The 19,749-nt window shown below is 42.5% G+C and overlaps 1 protein-coding gene across 1 annotated transcript in view; it reads right to left on the bottom strand.

Annotated features, from left to right (window-relative positions):
• CCDC178 (coiled-coil domain containing 178) overlaps positions 1-19,749 on the bottom strand; it is a 434,648-nt gene that overhangs the window by 335,672 nt on the left and 79,227 nt on the right. Inside the window, exons 7-8 of the mRNA XM_088469772.1 lie at positions 11,322-11,542; positions 8,112-8,254 (exon numbers count right to left, since the gene is read on the bottom strand). Of these exons, the coding sequence (XP_088325898.1) occupies positions 8,112-8,254; positions 11,322-11,542 (364 nt within the window). The remainder of the gene's footprint in view (positions 1-8,111; positions 8,255-11,321; positions 11,543-19,749) is intronic.

Below are 19,749 nucleotides of genomic sequence, written 5' to 3'. Positions count from 1 at the left end.
AGGAGAACCTTCTAGAAGGACAACCATCTCTGATGCAATCCACCAATCAGGCCTGTATGGTAGAGTGGCCAGACAGAAGCCACTCCTTAGTAAAAAGCACATGGCAGCCCACCTGGAGTTTGCCAAAATGCACCTGAAGGACTCTCTGGTCTGATGAAACAAAGATTGAACTCTTTAGCGTGAATGCCAGGCGTTATGTTTGGATGAAACCAGGCACCGCTCATCACCAGGCCAATACCATCCCTACAGTGAAGCATGGTGGTGCCAGCATCATGCTGTGGGGATGTTTTTCAACGGCAGGAACTGGGAGACAAGTCAGGATAGAGGGAAAGATGAATGCATCAATGTACAGAGACATTCTGGATGAAACCCTGCTCCAGAGCGCTCTTGACCTCAGACTGGGATGACGGTTCATCTTTCAGCAGGACAACGATCCTAAGGACACAGCAAAGATATCAAAGGAGTGGCTTCAGGACAACTCTGTGAATGTCCTTGAGTGGCCCAGCCAGAGCCCAGACTTGAATCAATTAATCATCTCTGGAGGGATCTGAATATGGCTGTGCACCGACGCTTCCCATCCAACCTGATGGAACTTGAGAAGTGCTGCAAAAAAGAATGGTCGAAACTTCCCAAAGATAGGTGTGCCAAACTTGTGGCATCATATTCAAAAAGACTGGAGACTGTAATTGCTGCCAAAGGTGTATTAACAAAGTATTGAGCAAAGGTTGTGAATAGTTACGTACGTGTAATTTCTTAGTTTTTTTTTTTAACTAAATTTGCAAAAATCTCAAAAAAACTTTTTACACGTTGCCATTATGGGGTATTGTGTGTATAATTTTGAGGACAAAAATGATTTTATTCCATTTTGGAATAAGGCTGTAACAACAAAATGTAGAAAAAGTGAAGCGTTGTGAATACTTTCCGGATGCACTTTATATATACACTAGAGTTCATTTATATCTATCAGAATCCAATTAACCAACCAGTTTATTTTTGGACTATAGAAAGAAACCAAAGTACCCAGGGTGAACCTTAACAAACAGAGAGAGAGAACATACAAACACCAACCGTGCTGTCTTACAACAGTATGTCCTTCTCATTTTCTGGTGAAGTCAGAATACGGAAAAACACATCCTCCATATTTGGTCTATGGGCTCAATACACCAATATTTATCACAAGGCTGTCTTTTCACTTCAATGCTTGTACTACTCTGTATTCAGGTACTGTTTCTGTCTTTGCTCATATGACTAATCATATCTATCCAAAATAAGGGGTGTAATATTATATAATAAATAATGAATGCATGTTTCCTGGTGATACATGTTTATAATTAAGAAAATTTATTTGTAAAAAAAATTTTTCCCCCATAGAGGGGAGCTGTGATCATTATAATGGAAATTACTTATTAATATCCACTATATTAAACAGATGGTAGTGTGATATTGGGAATTTATATGAATATATTGTGTGAATAAATATAGAGATAATACAATCACTACTATCACTGTATGAGGATGGTTGACAACACTATTAGCCATCCACACTTATAGGTTCTATTGTTGGAAGTAGTACAGGTGCAATATTAATAAGGAAGACATTACAATTCAATTAATAATACTAAACAAAACACAACACAATAAGGACATAGAGACTAACATATAACAAACCATTTAATAATAATTATTATAGATGTACATTTATTTGTTTATATGTGTGTTTCACATTTTAATAATTTTTACGAAATATTTCACTAAAGTAAGGCTAAGTGAATTTTTAATATTCATACATTAAAAGTTATATTTTACTTATTCTTCAATTTTGTGCGCCAACCAAGAGACAGTGCTTTTTTCTTTCTTCTTTTCTTGTATATTGTTAATTACTGTCTATGGCAGCACCCCCACAGGATAAATACACAATTTGTGATTTACTATTGAATTGGGGCCATTAAATAATTTATTTCTCCAAATTAATCCTTGTGCAGAGGTGTTTTCCAAATTCCCTATCCTTTAGTCAATAAGACTAGCTGGTGTACCTGGTTTCACCTGCGTAGACCTTAAATATTTAATGTTTCAATTTCCATCTCACATCTCCAGTAACACATTAATCCTTCACCTCTATAATAATGCATCCTCTCTCTCACTGATATAGTAAGACATTACCCTCCTTCATCTGTGTACTAACACATTCCACTCTCTCACCTCTGTAGTAACTAGAGATGTGCGCAGACCCCCGTGTTTTGGTTTTGGATCTCCCCTGGTTTTGGATCTGGATTGGTTTTGCCAAAACCTCACCTCCGTGTTTTGTTTTCATGTTTTGGTTTTGGATCTGGATTTTTTATTAAAAAAATAAAAAAAACAGCTAAAATCACATAAAATGGGCCTTTTTTGTTCCTACAGTATTAATAACCTCAATAACATTTATTTCCACTTGTCTCCAGTCAATTTTGACCACATCATAGCTCACAATATTGATTTTTTTTATTAGTTAAAGGGCCAAAAGGTTGCATCCAGCTTGCTGGCTCAAAACTGATTGATATAATTATTAATAAAATTGAGGACTGTGCAAAGATGATGTTTGGGATACCCTTGAGGATTTAAGAATTGATAGTGGATACTAGTTGGTGCAGCCCCTGGCTGTAAAATTGATAATAAATAAATAATAATAAATAATAAATTAAAAAACAATTCATTGGTGCAGCCCCGGGCTGAATAATTAATAATAAAAATAAATTAATTGGTGCAGCCCCTGGCTGTAAAATTGATAATAAATTAATTAAAAAACAATTCATTGGTGCAGTCCCAGGCTGAATAATTAATAATAATTTAATTAAAAAAGTAAAAAACAATTCATTGGGTGCAGCCCCTGGCTGTAAAATTGATAATAAATTAATATAAAAACAAATCATTGGTTCCTAAACCAACCATAACATTAATTTAAAATGTCAGGCAGCAATGCCCCAACCAGCACATAATAGAAAGGAAAAAGGTGCAAGATGGAATAGTTCTTGGGCCCACCCACCCACCCTTATGTTGTATACGAAACAGGACATTCACAATTAACAAACCAATCATTTCAGCCACAAGGACTGCCAATTGTGGCTGAAATCATTGGTTTGTTTGGACCCCATAAAACAATATGCCAATGTAATATGGACATGGAAATGAAAATGATCCCATACACAAACTGGCTTTACATTACTAGTTGTCGTCGTCCTCGTCATCCCCATCAGTGTGTACATCCTGTTCTTCACACAATATTAATTAGTCCCCGCTGGAATGCACCATAGGCACCTCTGTAATTTTTTGATTCAATTGTTGGTAGAGGTCTTCCTCATGGAATTTGTAATTCATTTTAATGAACATCATCTTTTCCACATTTTGAGGAAGTAACCTCCTACGCCGATCACTGGCAAGGTTGCCAGCTGCACTGAAAACTCTTTCGGAGTACACACTGGAGGGTGGGCAACTTAAGTAATGCAAAGCCAGTTTGTGTATGGGCCTCCAAATTGCCTCCTTTTCCTGCCAGTACTGAAAGGGACTGTCTGACATGCCTATTAGGATGTTACCTCAGAAATAGTCCTCCATCATTCTGTGAATGGAGACCGTATCACACATAGTCACGGTAGAAGACACGTCATTGGTAGGCAGTTCTCACAGGCCCGACCAGATGTAATTTGTCTTTTCCTGGCAGCTGCAGAAACTGAAGGAGGAGATGATGGTGTTTCCCGTGCGGCTGCAGCTGACAATTTTTTTACCAACATCTCTTTGCACGGGTTTTAGATTTTGGTCTGTTGGAAAAAAAACTCACAAGGTAGGACTTAAACCTAGGATCCAGAATGTTGTCCAAAATATATTTTTCAGATTTCAATAGATTGTCGACTCTTGGATCCTGGTGAAGTGAATCAAGGGCTTGATCCACCAGTACAACATACTTTGCGCAATCACTCCGTTTCACCTCCTTCATCAGTTTATCCAGCTGTTTTTGCAAAAGTCTGATGAGGGGAATGACCTGACTCAAGCTGGCAGTGTCTGAACCATCTTCACGTGTGGCAAGTGCAAAGGGTTTTAGAACTTTGCACAACACGGAAATTATTTTCCACTGCGCTTTAGTAAAGTGCATTCCTCCTCCACGGCCTATGTCATAGTCTGTTGTATAGCCCTGGATGGCCTTTTGCTGTTCCTCCATCCGCTGAAGCATATCGAGGGTAGAATTCCACCGAGTTACTACCTCTTGCTTCAGCTGATTGCAGGGCAAATTTAACAGTACCTGCTGGTCATGCAATCTTCGACAAGCGGTCGTCGAATGTCTAAAATGTCCGGATATTTTGTGGGCCACGGAGAGCATTTTTTAAATATGTTGCACCACCAAATTGTGTGAGCAAAACATGGGACGTGTTGGAATTCGCCAACATGTAATGCTCTCACGATATTGGTGGCATTGTCCGAAATCACAAATCCCGAATAAAGTCCAAATGGGGTAAGCCATTTAGCAATGATTTCCCTGAGTTTTTCTAAGAGGTTCTCAGCGGTATGCCTCTTAGTGAAACCAGTTATACAAAGAGTAGACTGCCTCTGTATCAACTGTCTTTTGGTAGATGTTGCTGCTGCTGTTGTAGGCAATACACCTACCCAGTGGGCTGTCACAGTCATGTAATCCTTAGTTTGCTCTGTCCCACTTGTCCACATATCAGTGGTCAAGTGGACTGTGGGTACAACGGCATTTTTGAGGACATTAATAAGGTTTTTTTTTATGTCCTTGTACAGATTTGGAATTGCTCTTCTACCGAAGTGGAATCTAGAAGGGAACTGGTAGCGAGGACACAGGACCTGAATTAACTGTTGAAAACCCACTGCAGTAATGGTGGATACTGGACGCACATCTAATACCAGCATAGCTGTTATGGCGTCAGTAATCCGCTGTGCAACTGTGTGATTGCTGTCATACTTGTTTGCCCTTGCAAATGATTGTCTGACAGTTAATTGTTTTTTGGAGGCTACACTACAAGTAGTCTTCCTCCTGGTCCCCTTCTGGGATGAAGATCCACTGACAGCAAAAGCAGCAGCAACAGGCGTAGTCATCAAGGATCCTTCTGAGGAATCATGGATAGGAGAGAAGTCAATCATGCTTCGAATAACAACATTGGATGCATCAGGACTACTCCAGATGACAAATGAGGATGTTGATGGAAAAGGTGTTTGTGTTTTAGATCGGAGGCGCTTGGATCCCACAGAGAGGGAGCAGGTAGGAGACACTGGACTTGTTACACTTTGAGTTTTTGAACTTGGCGACATACACTTTGATATTTGATGAATGCGTTCTAAGTGACGTAACAAGGAGGAGGTTCCTAGGTGGTTTAGGTCCCTCCCTCTACTCACTCTTGCTTGGCAACGGGTACGTATGGCTTGACAACTGTTGTCCGGATTGGGGCTGAAATAATTCCACACGTGAGAAGTGGATTTTTTTGTCTTTTGCCCCGGCATGACAACAATGGGCTTTCTCTTTTTCAATCACCTCATCACCAACATCTTCATCATCAACATCCTCATCATCCTTAGCACCTTCAACTACCAAAATATCCTCTTCCTCCATGTGCAGTTCCACAGAAGCATTCTCGATGACTACGTCTGCAAGATGTTGACTGCCCTTCCCCACATTTACAGAGGGCACACAAATGTTGGAATTTGGAGGATCCTCCAGTACACTAGTATTTAGGTCTGGCTCACACATGGCAACCATGGACACACTTGCACTCTCCTCGGGGATTTGTGATTTTGATTTCTCAGGGTACACAGTTGTTTTTTCCTGAGCTGGCTTACTCATTTAACAACTTTAAATGTTTTAATGGTACCACCACCACTACTACTACAAGCAGAAGGGCTATCAGAATCAGCTGTCTTCATAAAGAAAGGCCAAGGTCTTATCCTTTCCTTTCCACTTTGTGTAGTGAATGGCATATTGCCAAATTTTTGTTTATCTAAAGGCAAATTTCCTTTCAATTGTTTGTTCTTAAGTTCGGTAAAAGTAGCTTTACCATATCGATGGCGTGACTTAAGTTCTGGGGCATGGGCCTTCATAGAGGACGAGGAAGTTGACGTCCTTGCACTGCTGGCGGCAGCTAAAACATGTGGTTCTTGGCCTTGCTCTCCTGTCATGTGACAGCCCTCCATATTTTCTGCGGTCTTGAAGCAGTGTCAAAAGCACAAATAGTGTAGCCAAGGTGCAGTTACAAAATTCACACACGTGCAGTCGTGCGCACACACTAAAATATTAGACCTAAAAAAGACAATTTATTTGAAAAAAAAATTTGGCTCCAGAACTTGGGCCCAGAGCAGCGATTGATCACAACTGGAGTGGGGCAGCACTAGGTTGCAATTTAACTTGCGTTGCTAGCTGGATACACGCACACACGCAGACAGTAAAAGATAAAAAAAAAAACAGATTTTAATTTTTTTTATAATCAAAAACTTGGGCACAGAGCAGCGATTGATCACGACTGGAGTCGGGCAGCACTAGGTTGCAACTTGCGTTGCTGGCTGGATCTTGTGCGGTACTGTGGTTAAGCCTAATACGCACGCACGCACACACACAGAAAAATATAAAAGACACTTTTGTTGATTTTTTTTTTTTTTTAGCACGACTGGAGTCGGGCACTAGGTTGCAACTTGTGTTGCTGGCTAAATCCTGTGGTTAAGCCTAACACACACGCACACACACAGAAAAATATAAAAGACACTTATTGATTTTTTTTTAGCACGACTGGAGTCGGGCAGCACTAGGTTGCAACTTGCGCTGCTGGCTAAATCTTGTGCGGTACTGTGATTAAGCCTAACATGCATGCACACACAAAAATTTGGTTCATTTTTAACTAACCTTTTGTGATCATAGCTTTCACATGCACCCCTGTGCAAGCTCATTTAGAATAACATGTGTCAGCTGCCTTTTTGGTAGTATGATAGAAGCTATGTTTGGTGACTGCCTTGCCTTTAAAAGCCATTAGTTGGCAGGTGAGCGTTAAACCAGTTAACATTTTTTTCAGTTTAAACTCTGTGATAGCAGCTACCAGGTTTCCATAAGTATAGATAGTGTAGGACCTGCAGAGAAGTGGGGTCCCGTGATGTGGGCTGCAGGTTTAAATACATTATTATTACCAGTTATTATTATTAGCGCACACATATTCCGCAGCGCTTTACAGAGAATATTCACATCAGTCCCTGCCCCAGTGGAGCTTACAACCTATATTCCCTAACACACGTTCACACACATACACACTAGGGTTAATTTTTTGCTGGGAGCCAATTAACCTACCAGTATATATTTTTGGAGTGTGGGAGGAAACCGGAGTACCCGGAGGAAACCCACGCAAGCACAGGGAGCATATACAAACTCGCACAGTTAGGGTCGTGGTGGGAATCGAACCCACGACCTCAGTGCTGTGAGGTAGTAACGCTAACCATTACACCGTCTGTGCTGCCCACATTGATCAATCCATGAACCAAAACCCCATTATTTATTATTTATATATTATTGTGAGTGATTTAACAATGGTGAGTGCTGAGTTTTCTGTTTATATATATATATACAGACAAATAGGTTCGGCACTCCCCATAACCTAAACACTTAACTGCGTGCCCTTAGAGAAATCAGGTATATACCAACTGTACTGCCTAAACGGCAGAACACAAAACGGCACTGCAGTATGCTGAACAAAGAAGATTTTACTTTTTCAACGTTTCTGGGCTATCAAGCCCCGTCGTCAGGAGCTTATGTTTTCCTGACGACGGGGCTTGATAGCCCAGAAACGTTGAAAAAGTAAAATCTTCTTTGTTCAGCATACTGCAGTGCCGTTTTGTGTTCTGCCGTTTAGGCAGTACAGTTGGTATATATATATATATATATATATATATAATTTATATTTATTACACACTGTATATATATATATATATACACACACACACTGTATATACCCCTATAGATCTTTTGTTAAATACAGTTTTAATAAAGAAACAAAAACCCTGCTGCCTGTTAGTGAAAAGAAATAAAAATCACCTAGAAGAGTTACCGTATGGCTTTGTATGAGGATACCAGCACTCTGGTAGATTAATGTTCTTACCTGCAAAGCTGCAGCCTCCTCTTTACTTCGCCCAGTTTTGCAGCCATATCACTTCTCTCTTGGTTAGCTTCTGCAGTAACCTTCTCAAAGCTCATATGTGAAGCCTCAAGTTTAACTTCTGCTGCATATAGTAATCTTGTTGCCTTAAAGATAAATTAACAAAAGTAGGTATAAATAAAAGTGAGGCGTCTGCTTGCAAATAAGGTAATCTGACAATGTGTCCTTGGACAATGGACTATGCATTTCTATGGGTGATGAAAAAAATGCATTGCCAGCTGAACTGAATGAAAAAATGGTCAGTTACATAAATATTTTTGTTTAGAAGTAAAAAAAAAAATACAAATAGAAAATGAAATACTATTCTGAAACTACATAGACCAGCAAACCCTGACACCCAACGGCTGCACAAACGGGATGAAGTTTATATCCCAGCGTGCGGGATTCCCTTCTGCTCCACGGGAGGTTTCTGTCCTCCCTGAGCTCGCCTTAGGACACCTTCGTTACGGTTTGACAGGTGTACCGCCCCAGTCAAACTCCCCACCTGCCACTGTCCCCGGAGCGGAGCCGGCATCCCGACACCAGTCAGAGTCCCAACGCCGGCATCCCAACGGTAACTAGTGGGGTTATGGGGAGAGTTAGGATTAGGATTCGTGGTTAGGCACTTGGGGGGGTTAGGGTCAGGCACTAAGGAGGAGGGTTAGGCACTAGGGGTGGTGGTTAGGTTTTAGGGTGCGGGAAGGGAGGGTTAGGTTTAGGGGTAGGGGTTAAGATACTTACCGATAGCTGTCGGTATAGATCCTATGGGCCCTAATCAGTGCAGCAGTACAGTGACTGTCAGATTGCAGTAATTTTTGCCACAACTAACAATCCTGATATACATTTGAAAATAATAAACCAATTGTTGATCAGGATTGCTGTATCTATTGAGCCAACATACGACCCTAAGCAGTGGCGTAACTAGGGCAGGGCGAGCAGGACACATGCCCTGTGCGCCTTGGCTAGCCCAGCAGAGGGGGCGCCGCTGGCCAGGACAGTGTACAAGCCCGCCCCGTTGGTCTCTTAATGTTCCGGCAATGGCCGCTACTCACTAGTACTAACTGCCCCGTCTCCCTGATTGCCCTCCTCTCATTCTCCTCAGTGTGGTGATCTGTGAGCGGCAGGCTACAGCAAGACGTCCTCAGTACTTTGTGCCGCCTGATTGGCTACTCGCTGCTACCAATCAGCTACTGATAACAGCGAGTAGCTAATCTGGTGGCACAAAGTACCGAGGACGTCCTGTAACTGGCAGCCTCCTGCACCTGCCATTCACAGCATTCATCACTGGTGTACTCATGTACGGTGACCGGTGGCCATATTCTTATAGTCTCCCAGTCAGAGTAGAGGGGGCAGGGCCACAGTGGCTTAAGCTTCCATTTTGTCATAGACATTCCTGACACAGCTGGAGCCAGGTAACCTGTCCTGTTTATATTTAATTTATTATATAAGGGAGAGGAGACTGTACAGTGATTTATGAGGGGGAATAACACAGCTCCCAGCACACACTGATATGTGGTATTATTATTATATATGGGAGTGGGGACTATACAGTGATATATGATGGGGGAATAACACAGCTCCCAGCACAGACTGATATGTGGTATTATTATTATTATTATAATATAGGGGAGAGGGGATCGTACAGTGATATATGAGGAGTAATAGCACAGCTCCCAGTACCGCCGGCCACAGATTCGCCGAGCAAGGCCCAAGGTATTCGGCAGCATGGATGCACATCCCACCTTGGTGCTGGGAGCGCGACACTAGCGTCACATGACATAATTCTCACAGAAACACAGAATGAAGGGAGGGGGAAACATGGAGTGAAGGGGGATGGTGAGAGACACAGTGGGAACGTGATGGTGTGGCAGAGAAATGCAGGGGGGCGATGATGGTGTGCTCAGAAATGACGCAGGGAGGAGGTGATGGTGTGCTGAGAGATGACAGGAAGGAGATGATGGTGTGCTGAGAGATGACGCAGGGAGGAGGTGATGGTGTGCTGAGAGATGATACAGGAAGGAGATGATGGTGTGCTGAGAGATGACACAGGGAGGAGATGATGGTGTGCTGTGAGATGATGCAGAGAGGAGATGATGGTGTACAAAGAGGATGCAGTGTGGACATGATGGTGTGGCTGAGAGACAACGCAGGGAAGAGATGAAGGTATAGCTGAGAGACGCAGGGGGCAGACAGTGGCAAAGGGGGCACAAATCTGGTTGATCTGCTGTTGTATGATGACCTTCATAAGATTCCTACACAAACAGGCATCTTCTGGACCATGATATCGTACATAAATAGTGAATACCGACTGAAAAAGCAGTCTGCCCAGGGAGGATACATTTCTCCAGAAGTTCCCCAATGTGCGAAACCACCATATATGTAAGGTGCATATGGAATGGAAAGGAATGTTCTCAGAGTGATGAGAAATGTGTCACGCCCCATCTTCCAGTGGACACACCCATTATCTGCCAGATAGTTGGGGGAGGTCTCTATTTTTCATCTTGTCCTGGGCTCCAAATACCCTAGTTACGCCACTGACCCTAACCCTCCCCCAACCAATAGTGGCAAAGAAAATTTATTTGTGCAATTTAAGAGAGGATCTGGGAGCCTGATGCACTGGACAAATGCTAAAATACACAGAAACGTTATAATGTATGAATTGTGCATGTTAAATAGGGAATTGTTTTCTTGCTGAATTGAGTCACCATGTTTTTTTGGCGTTTACTGGATGTTTTGTGGGTGATCAGTAAGTGGAGCGTTGTTTTATTTAATGAAATACAGTTCAGCAAAAGAATGGGTTTTATATGTAGCATCTATGAATTTAAAATGTACCATGAATAATGATGTTATAATTTCAAACCACTGCAGTGGCACAGACAGATTAATAAATGAATGCCATAGATGAAACAAAAAGTTCAGATTCCAAAATAATTTATTTTGCTCTACTTATGGAGAGTTTCAAATATTATGTATAGAAATAACAGCTAGAGCACTTAGCATGTCACCAAGCTATTTAAAGATATGTACAGTATTTAAAAAACACTGTATAATGCAAATGTTAATACAGGAGCACAATAATTAAACTTTTGAGAAAAAAGACTGCAATAGTTTCTTTCTAGCAGGTTTTTTTTTAAATTTAACTATGGAAAATTAATTATTAGTTTCAGAACCTACTTCACTTTGTGCCTGCTTTATCCTGCTTGTGGCGTCACCCTCATGATTAAGCTTTTTCTCCAGCAGAGGGCGCTGTTTCCTTATAAAGTGGATTTCCTCTTTGAGCTTTGCATTCACTGCCTCTGTCTTTGCAGCTTTATCTTGTGCTTTTTCCAGTTCTTGTTTTTTGCAAAATACATGCCATTGTAGTTCAGAAATATCTTCAGCATAGGTGTCATACTCTGCTTACAAAAGTGTGGTATGGTTATTAGTGATGGAAATATCACTGTTCTGTTTTATTTCACCAAAATAAATACAAGTGATTTAGTTAAATTCACAATAAAAAAAAATCAAATATGAACAAAGTCTGATATTATTACTATGTAGGTTGTAACAGCTTGCGAAAAAGTGTAATAAAATCACATTTGAAAACTATTTTTAGTTTGCAACAATGCATACTTTAGATCATATCTATAGATTTGCTCATTTTCACCATGTTAAAGGAGCGCAGTATCTTCTTGTACCCTGCAGATGTCACTTGCCATCTAGAAAAAGTATTCTGCTAATGTACAGTATACAGTAATTCTCCATATAAACACATTCTACAATTGTTGATAACGTGAGTGATACATCAATCCAGAAGTATCTTTGCTATTCTCCATTGCTTAGCTGTAATAACTCTACAATATACATATTGTTTAAAACAATGTTAAAAACCTGAGCATACTTATAAAGAGCGTCCTTCCGAAGTCCTGTGTGATGACTTACAACACATGTTGGGGTTAGTATGAGTCTTGGGTGCTGTGAAACCAAACAGCTACAAGGATAACAGGAGCTGGAATCCCTCACCTGGCAGCTGGGCCAACGGTGTGATATATCCAACTGGTTTTTTAAAATAACCTTCGTAATTGATATGGTAACATTAAGTGTGCACTTATGCCCCTTTCACATCTCCAAAATAACCCGGGGTTATTGCCGTGTTGAGGTGGCTCGACCTGGGTTGAGGTGCAGTCTAAAAGCACCAGTTTGGAATAACCCGGGTCGATCAACCTGGCATTTCAAACCGGGTTATAAGCAGTGTTAAACATGGGTCAGACTCGGGTCTATGTGCACTTAAAAGTGTCTGACCTGGGTTATTCAACCTGGGACTCAGGGAAAAGTGCTGATTGGCTGCTTTTTGGATGCCTTGATGATGTCAGCAGCCTGAGCCCTGCCAGAACACTACACAGAGAGAGAGAGAGAGAGAGAGAGAGAGAGAGAGAGAGAGAGAGTGAGCTCTAAGATTTTCAGCACCATGGCAAATTGGAGTCCTGATGAGGTGAAGGAGCTTCTGAGAATTAGGGGCAGAGATTATCAGACAGCTGACAGGGACTGTAAAGGATTCTGTTATACAGAAAAATATAGCACAATTGCTGCAGTCCTCAGGCTTCCACAGGAATCAGCAGCAGGTAGTAAATACATTTACCTAATACTACCTAAAAATTCATGACCACAATAAAAATAAAGTGGGGCAGCCAGGCTTGAGTGGGAATTTTTTGACCTTTGTGCTGGTGTTTCTGGGCACATAGCTTTAACCACGCCGTTGAGCCTTTCTTCCGGCCTTGCAGCCAGGGAAAGCAGCCAGGCATGTGCCACCCAACCTGCCAGCTCTGCCACCCAACCTGTCCCCACCCCTCTCCTTTTGTTCCATTCTGACAGCTCATCTTTCTGAGCCTAAAAGGCCTTTTAAAATGACATCCATGGAGTTTTGGAAAAGAGCATACCCACGAATAACCCGGGTCGAAAGTGCAGTGTGAAAGGGTCGGACCCAGGTTCGAGATGTGAAAGGGGCATTCGTTTTTCACATAATGGGCCTGATTCAGCAAGGAACGCAGTTTCTAATACGCACGCAGTCGGCCAATTGTTGCATCGCAGTGCACGCAGACTCCACTGCGATCGGGACTGCGATAGCAGTGACTATGCAGACCCATCACAGAGTTGGGGGTTGTCGGCGAAACACAGGCGCGTCAGTGCATTTGAACGCCGCTGCATGGGCGTGCATTAATTAGCCATTGCGATTGCATACGCAGCTTGAGCTCCCACTGCGTACAATGAAGTTAGCAATTTCTGAGTAAGGTCAGGGCTGTTGTAATTCTGCGAGGGATCGATGGTACTCGATGGTACTGATGGTTTTGCTATTTTGCTAAGTATTACGGATGTGTGTAAGGGGATGTTGGCGTCCTTATGTTAGGCTGCGATGGCATTGCAATCATTAGCATATTTTCACAGCGGACCTGTGTGCGATTACAGAGCTGCGATCGCAGTAGCGATCCTTACTGAATCAGGCCCAATGATTCCTTCAACTTGGCTTATATTTTGTTGTATATAATAATGACTATTTGTACGTGTTATTTGTACCATGACATTACATTTGTCAATTTCTTAGGATTTAGTGAGGACTAGATAATAGTTATGTTTCCTTATATGACATTTCAAAGACAAATTTTAAAATCCAATATAGTTTGGCCCAGACCTGCTACTGGTAGCCAGCCTAGTGCGCACATGCAATTCATACTGTCTACATGCTATGAATTTTGAATTGTATGTTAAGCCATTTTGGAAAATGAGAAGAACTTTTCCTCCACATACTCATTAAAATGCAGAGGACAAGGCCCACTCGTTCTCCCAATCAAAGGCCTTTAAAGAAAAAAACCCTGCACACGCACACACACACACACACACACACAACACCTTGCCCCCACCGATAATCAGTGCCAACACCACTCTGATCTATGAATATGTAGCTTAATTAGCAACAGCAGCGGCTCCTGCAATATTACCTAAGGGGGGCTGCTGCTACTACTGGTCTGGCCATGGCGGCTGGGTCTCGGCAGCTGTGCAATGAATCTGGCAGGTGCCGGGACCAGCACATGTGCATGAGCGGCTTCTGTGGACTGCATTGTTTGTAGCCTCGAGAAGCCCTATAGGGCTGCCCGAAAGGCAGAGCAGCGGCTTCCAATGGAAGCTGCTTTCTGCTAATCGCAGCCTGGACTGGCAGCCCCAGGGGTAGGAGACACCTCCCCCTGGGGCGGGATGTCCTGTGCATGACTAGCAGGTGGTGCTTCCAATGGGAAGCCACTTCCAGTCACAGTGAGGCCAGTGCAGTCACGGACTGCACTGGCTCACTGAAGTGGCTGATTTTACTGGCGGGGCTGCAGCCTCGCAGCCCCTAGGTAAAATCCGCCACTGATTAGTAACTATAATAATTATACCTACTAATTAAGCTACATATTCATAGATCAGGGTGGTGTATACTGTATTTAGGGTCTTTGATCGCACCATATAAGAACTGACTTCTTCCTCTCATTTTTTGTTATGTGTATCCAATTAAGTCAGTAGGTCGCACCCCCAATTTAAATTTGTATTTAGAGATTTTCTGTTCCATTTGCTATAATATATTGGAAATGTGCCATATCTCCCTTATACAAACAGTTACACACTTTGGGTCGCACTAGTTACAAATATATGATATGTAGTTAGTAGCTTTTGTCCAGTGACTGCTTGTGATCAGCAGACAATGACACACAGCACAAAATATTACACTTCTCATAGATAGGGGGGGATCTATTGTCCAGACCTTCACCATCCCGTGTTAAATGAAAACCGGGGTCATTTTCAAAATAGTACAGTAAAGGGTATATTTACTAAAGTGAGAGATTTTAGAAGTGGATATGTTGCCCATAGCAACCAATCAGATTCTAGCTATTATCATCTAGAAATGGCTAGTTAAATGTTAAGTAGAATCTGATTGGTTGCTATGGGCAACATCTTCACTTCTAAAAACTCTCACTTTAGTAAAAATACCCCTAAGTCTTGTTGAGCTACCATCTTATTTCTATATTATATGCATTTAGTTTAACATGGCAGACACTAAGGAAAAACGTAAGTGTATATTTCATTAAGAAAACCTATGTGTAGGATCCTGCTTTTTGCTGTCATGGAAATGTAGATTCATGTTGAAGCAAGAACCACAAAGTATTTACACATCTGCTTATAGTTCACTTGCAATTTCAAAATCCACCTTTTTTCGGCAATTTTGGGTAGATTATGTTTTCCTTATGAGGACATATAACCAACTTAATGCTAATTCGCGAAAATCAATATCTTCTATAAAAAATACAAGGTATAATTTTTGTTAGTATTGTATAAATAATTACTGCTATTGATGTTGGGATGTGACCACAGCAAAAAGTGTCAAAATAGACTCAGCAAAGGGGCGAGAAAACCCTCAGCTACAATGGGGTTAATGAATGAAAACCACTTGATTAATACAGTAACTATTTTCTTTTTTTTTCTCTAGTGTTCTCCTTTAAATAGTTAACCTTTTGTTTTATTTATAGGTACACAATTCCATTTGATTTACATGCTGTAGCCCAAACGTTTATTTTTATGAATTTGTATTGAATTTATGCTGAATTTTATTAATAATAAATGTTATTTATGCAGATAGAGGTAATCATTCAAAGGGTCAACTCGGTCTGCCTGCTGCTCCACTGTGTCCCACCACCTACTCAATCCCGCCCCGCCCTGCTGCACCGCCTAGTCCCACCCTTCTTTCTGTCTGCTGCTCTGACCAATCCACCCCCCTCTGCCTGCTGCTACACTGTGTCCCACCACCTACTCTATCCCGCCCCACCCTGCTGCACCGCCTAGTCCCACCCTTCTTTCTGTCTGCTGCTCTGACCAATCCAAACCCCTCTGCCTGCTGCCCCGCCTTCCGCACTGTCCCATCACACCTCCTCTCTGCTGCTTCGCCTTATCCCACCCCCCACTCTGTCCTCTGCGATGTTCCACTCCGACTCTTGCTATGCCCAGCCCCCTGCTACAACTGCATACTTACCCATTCCAATCGGAACACTTCCTCTCTGGCTAGGTTAGCATCTCTCCTATCACTCACTGCAGTGGGAGCCGTTGGAGGGGCAGCAAGCACCTGCGGCACATGCCACTTCGCATGCATGTTGCAGATGGGACAAACCTTAAAAGATTATATAGATCAGTTTAGCTCATGGTCTTTAAATAATTTCATCCATCTTTTGTTTTACTATATTTTATTGTATCTAAATACATCTATTCATTTTATTGTGTGCCTTGGGTACCTAATCTACATTCCTATTTTTTAAAGGTTTGAATTTTCAACATAGGTCCTGAGTGCCCATTGTAACAGAGGTGTGCACTATGCATGCCTTACCACCTGTTCTTCCTCCATCCTCCAGACAGATAGGATGTGCCTCTGAGAGTCTCTGGAGATAGACTGTGCCCCAGGTATACTCTGTTGCCACATATAACAGAGGCAGTGCCACCACACACCACTGTGTCACCATGCGGGCTGCACTACAAATACCACTTCCTCCACGCATGTATCTGGAGGTGCAAACTACAACCACTGTATGCCACCTGCGTTAACCCACTCCTGGCTTGATCTGTCTCATATTGTATGTTCTTGCACTGTGCTGCTTTAACCCTGTGTTGTCTCACATCCTGCTGTTTTACCTGGTAAATAAACCAATCCCAAGTTAAGCTATTGACCGTGTGGACTGAACTCCTTCGCACACCACTGACACCTATCAACAAAGGTTCTGCCAATAGGTTATGGGACCAGGCCGCCAGCATGTGCAGAAAAACAATACCAAGAATGCAGCAGTAACAACATGGAATAAAGGATCTGAGTGAGTACGGTAAAGACCTTTATTCATACTGTTGCTGAAAATGTACAGTTTAAATGCAAGTATGTGATTTGCCAAACTAACGTGTTCAGAGAAATCACCATGCAGATGCAGTTAAAGCGGGAACAATTGTGTAAAGTCACGTGATCCTGGTGATAACCCCAACCCTGATGATGTGGAAAAGGCCATCAGAACACTAGGCTTAGCTTTAGAACAGCACATGTATTGTGGAAAGCATTACAGTTGTCTTATGAAGAAGGTTTAATGAGACAAATCAACCTGAGACACACTCTGTAGGCCACTAAGCTAAGCTTAAAAATCAGAGATGGGGATCCTCAGACCCGGGTGCCATATAAGGCCCTCGGAATCATTTGGTCTGGCCTTCTGAGCTTTTTTCTGGTAGCTTCATCTGGCTAGCAGGGTGCCTAAAATGGCACACTGGAGCCAGAATCTATGCAGCAGTGCCGTCTGGAGCGTCCTTCAGGCTCTTCAGACGGTCACACCGCTGCCCTTACAGCTCCCTGAAGCATCCCCGGGATGCTCCGGGCACTGCTGCATTCACCGGTGATTGTGGCCCCATCCCCATGTGACGTCATGCGGAGGGTGCGTAGCCTGCACGGGCCTGTGAATAATGTTATATATAGCAAAATGGCCCTTGGCAGAAAAAAGGTTCCCCACCCCTGTTATAAATGTAACAAATGAGCTCTCACACCTTGACCAAGACCTCCTGTGCACAATTAATTCTATAGGCCTCACACAAGTCATTCCTTCTGTTACACATAAAAGTGGTCACACTCTTGATCTTGACTTCCAGATTGGACTATAAACCCAGTCTTGTGGTCAAACCACCATCTCAGTTTACAATAACAGGGATGTGACTGTGCACATCTGCAAGGTCGCAGCTGCAATGGATATTAACAACCTCGCATACCACACCGTCAAGCCCCTTTGTTTGATAACAGTGTTAGTGAACTCAAGAAAAGGGGTTGTAGACTTGAAAGACAATGGGAGGAAGACGATTCGGGTAAAGGATAAATTAAAACTAATCAAACATATTTGTAAAGTGGAGATGCTTTGCAAACCAGCATGATGTATACCTCTCCCAGTCAAGATGCAATGAGTTTACAAAATTCTTTGCAGATAAAGTATCCCTACAGTGCCATAAAAGGAGTGCCAAACTACCAAGCCTGCCGACGTAAGCCACCTGTCCCCATGGAACAGATTTGTCATAATGGATGTAAAAGACATTGCTAAAATTAACCGCATCGCATCCCACCACCTGTGATCTGGACCCTGCCTCAACCAAGCTTCTAATAGGGTGTATGGACATGATTGGCCCTATATTTGCAAACATAGGCCCTCATTCAGAGCCACTCGCTATTTGCGGTCGTTCGTTCTAAAACAAGGGGTGGCTATTCAAATGAACCGTTCGTTGTTTGCGGTCTGTTCACGCCTCTATGTCTGAACGAGCGAACAAAACTTGCGTTCGTTTTTTGGAAAAATACGCCCCCTGGCCGCTCGCATCCTACGTCATGTCCGCTATTTATTAGATTAATCGAGTACATCGACAAGGGTATGAACTGCTCGCTATTCTTGGGGTTGGTGTTTGCTACCACAATTTTGGGAGCAGTTCTGACTATAAAATAACCCAGTGACGTGGTCAATGACGCTGCTGTTTTAAATATGCACACCCATAAAACGCCCGTTTTGACCTTTAAGCACGCCTGCGTTCTGATTTCCACTCCCCATTTTCAAGCACCTTCCCCTGTTACCACCCACATACGCCTCTTTCTGTCACTCAAAATAGCAGGCATTCGCTATTTTGCGAGCACATGAATTTCGGCCGCACTGACTGGTTAGCGCATGCGTATAACGATCCGTACGCATGCGCAGTTGGGCTAACATCGCTCGGAACGAACGAGCGGCCGCTTACGAGCAGCTCTGAATCAGGCCCATAGTTCAAAGCTCTTTGCAGACATGCACTTTTCTTGAACCACTAAAGGAAGCAATTGTTAGACCACTTCTTGAAAACCTAATCTAGACCTCGACTGCATGTCCAACTACAAACCGGTATCAAACCTTCCTTTTTTAGGAAAGGTTATTGAGAAAGTGGTGGCAACTCAGCTAGAAACCCACCTGTCAACCCATGATATATATAATTCATTCCAGTCAGGATTCAGGAGAAGACGGAGCACTGAAATAACCCAAGTACGTGTCCTTAATGATCGGCAAGAGACAGAGGTGACTGTTCAATCTTAATACTTCTGGATCTCTCTGCAGCTTTTGATAACATATGCCATGGGATTCTAATTAAGCGCCTGAAAAATTTCTGTAGACTGAATGGCATAGTCCTTAGCTGGTTCAAATCATTTCTCACTGGCAGGTCACAGTGAGTTTCTTCTGGAGTAAACTATTCGTTACTAGTGCCACTTCCATGTGGTGTCCCACAGGGTTCTATACTATATCACATGCTTTTTGCCATATACATGCTACCACTTGGTGAAATAATCAGAAGTCATGGCCTGGTCTACCACTGAAGTACATATGATACACAACTGCACCTGTCCTTTGCTTCAGGTACTGAGAACCCAATACGAACCCTAAATGGCTGTCTAGCTGAGTTCCAGGAGTGGATGAGTGCCAGTTGGCTGCAACTTAACCCTGATAAACAAGGCTGTAGTATAGCCAACCAACAGGACTAACAGTTGGGCGTTCAGAACTACAAAACACTGAACATGTGCAGAATC

The sequence above is a fragment of the Taudactylus pleione genome, unplaced genomic scaffold, assembly GCF_031769625.1.
Source record: "Taudactylus pleione unplaced genomic scaffold, aTauple2 ptg000093l, whole genome shotgun sequence".
Lineage (NCBI taxonomy): Eukaryota > Metazoa > Chordata > Amphibia > Anura > Myobatrachidae > Taudactylus > Taudactylus pleione.
The sequence above is the reverse complement of the archived record's forward strand: the minus strand, read 5'-3'. Positions and strand labels throughout refer to the sequence as shown.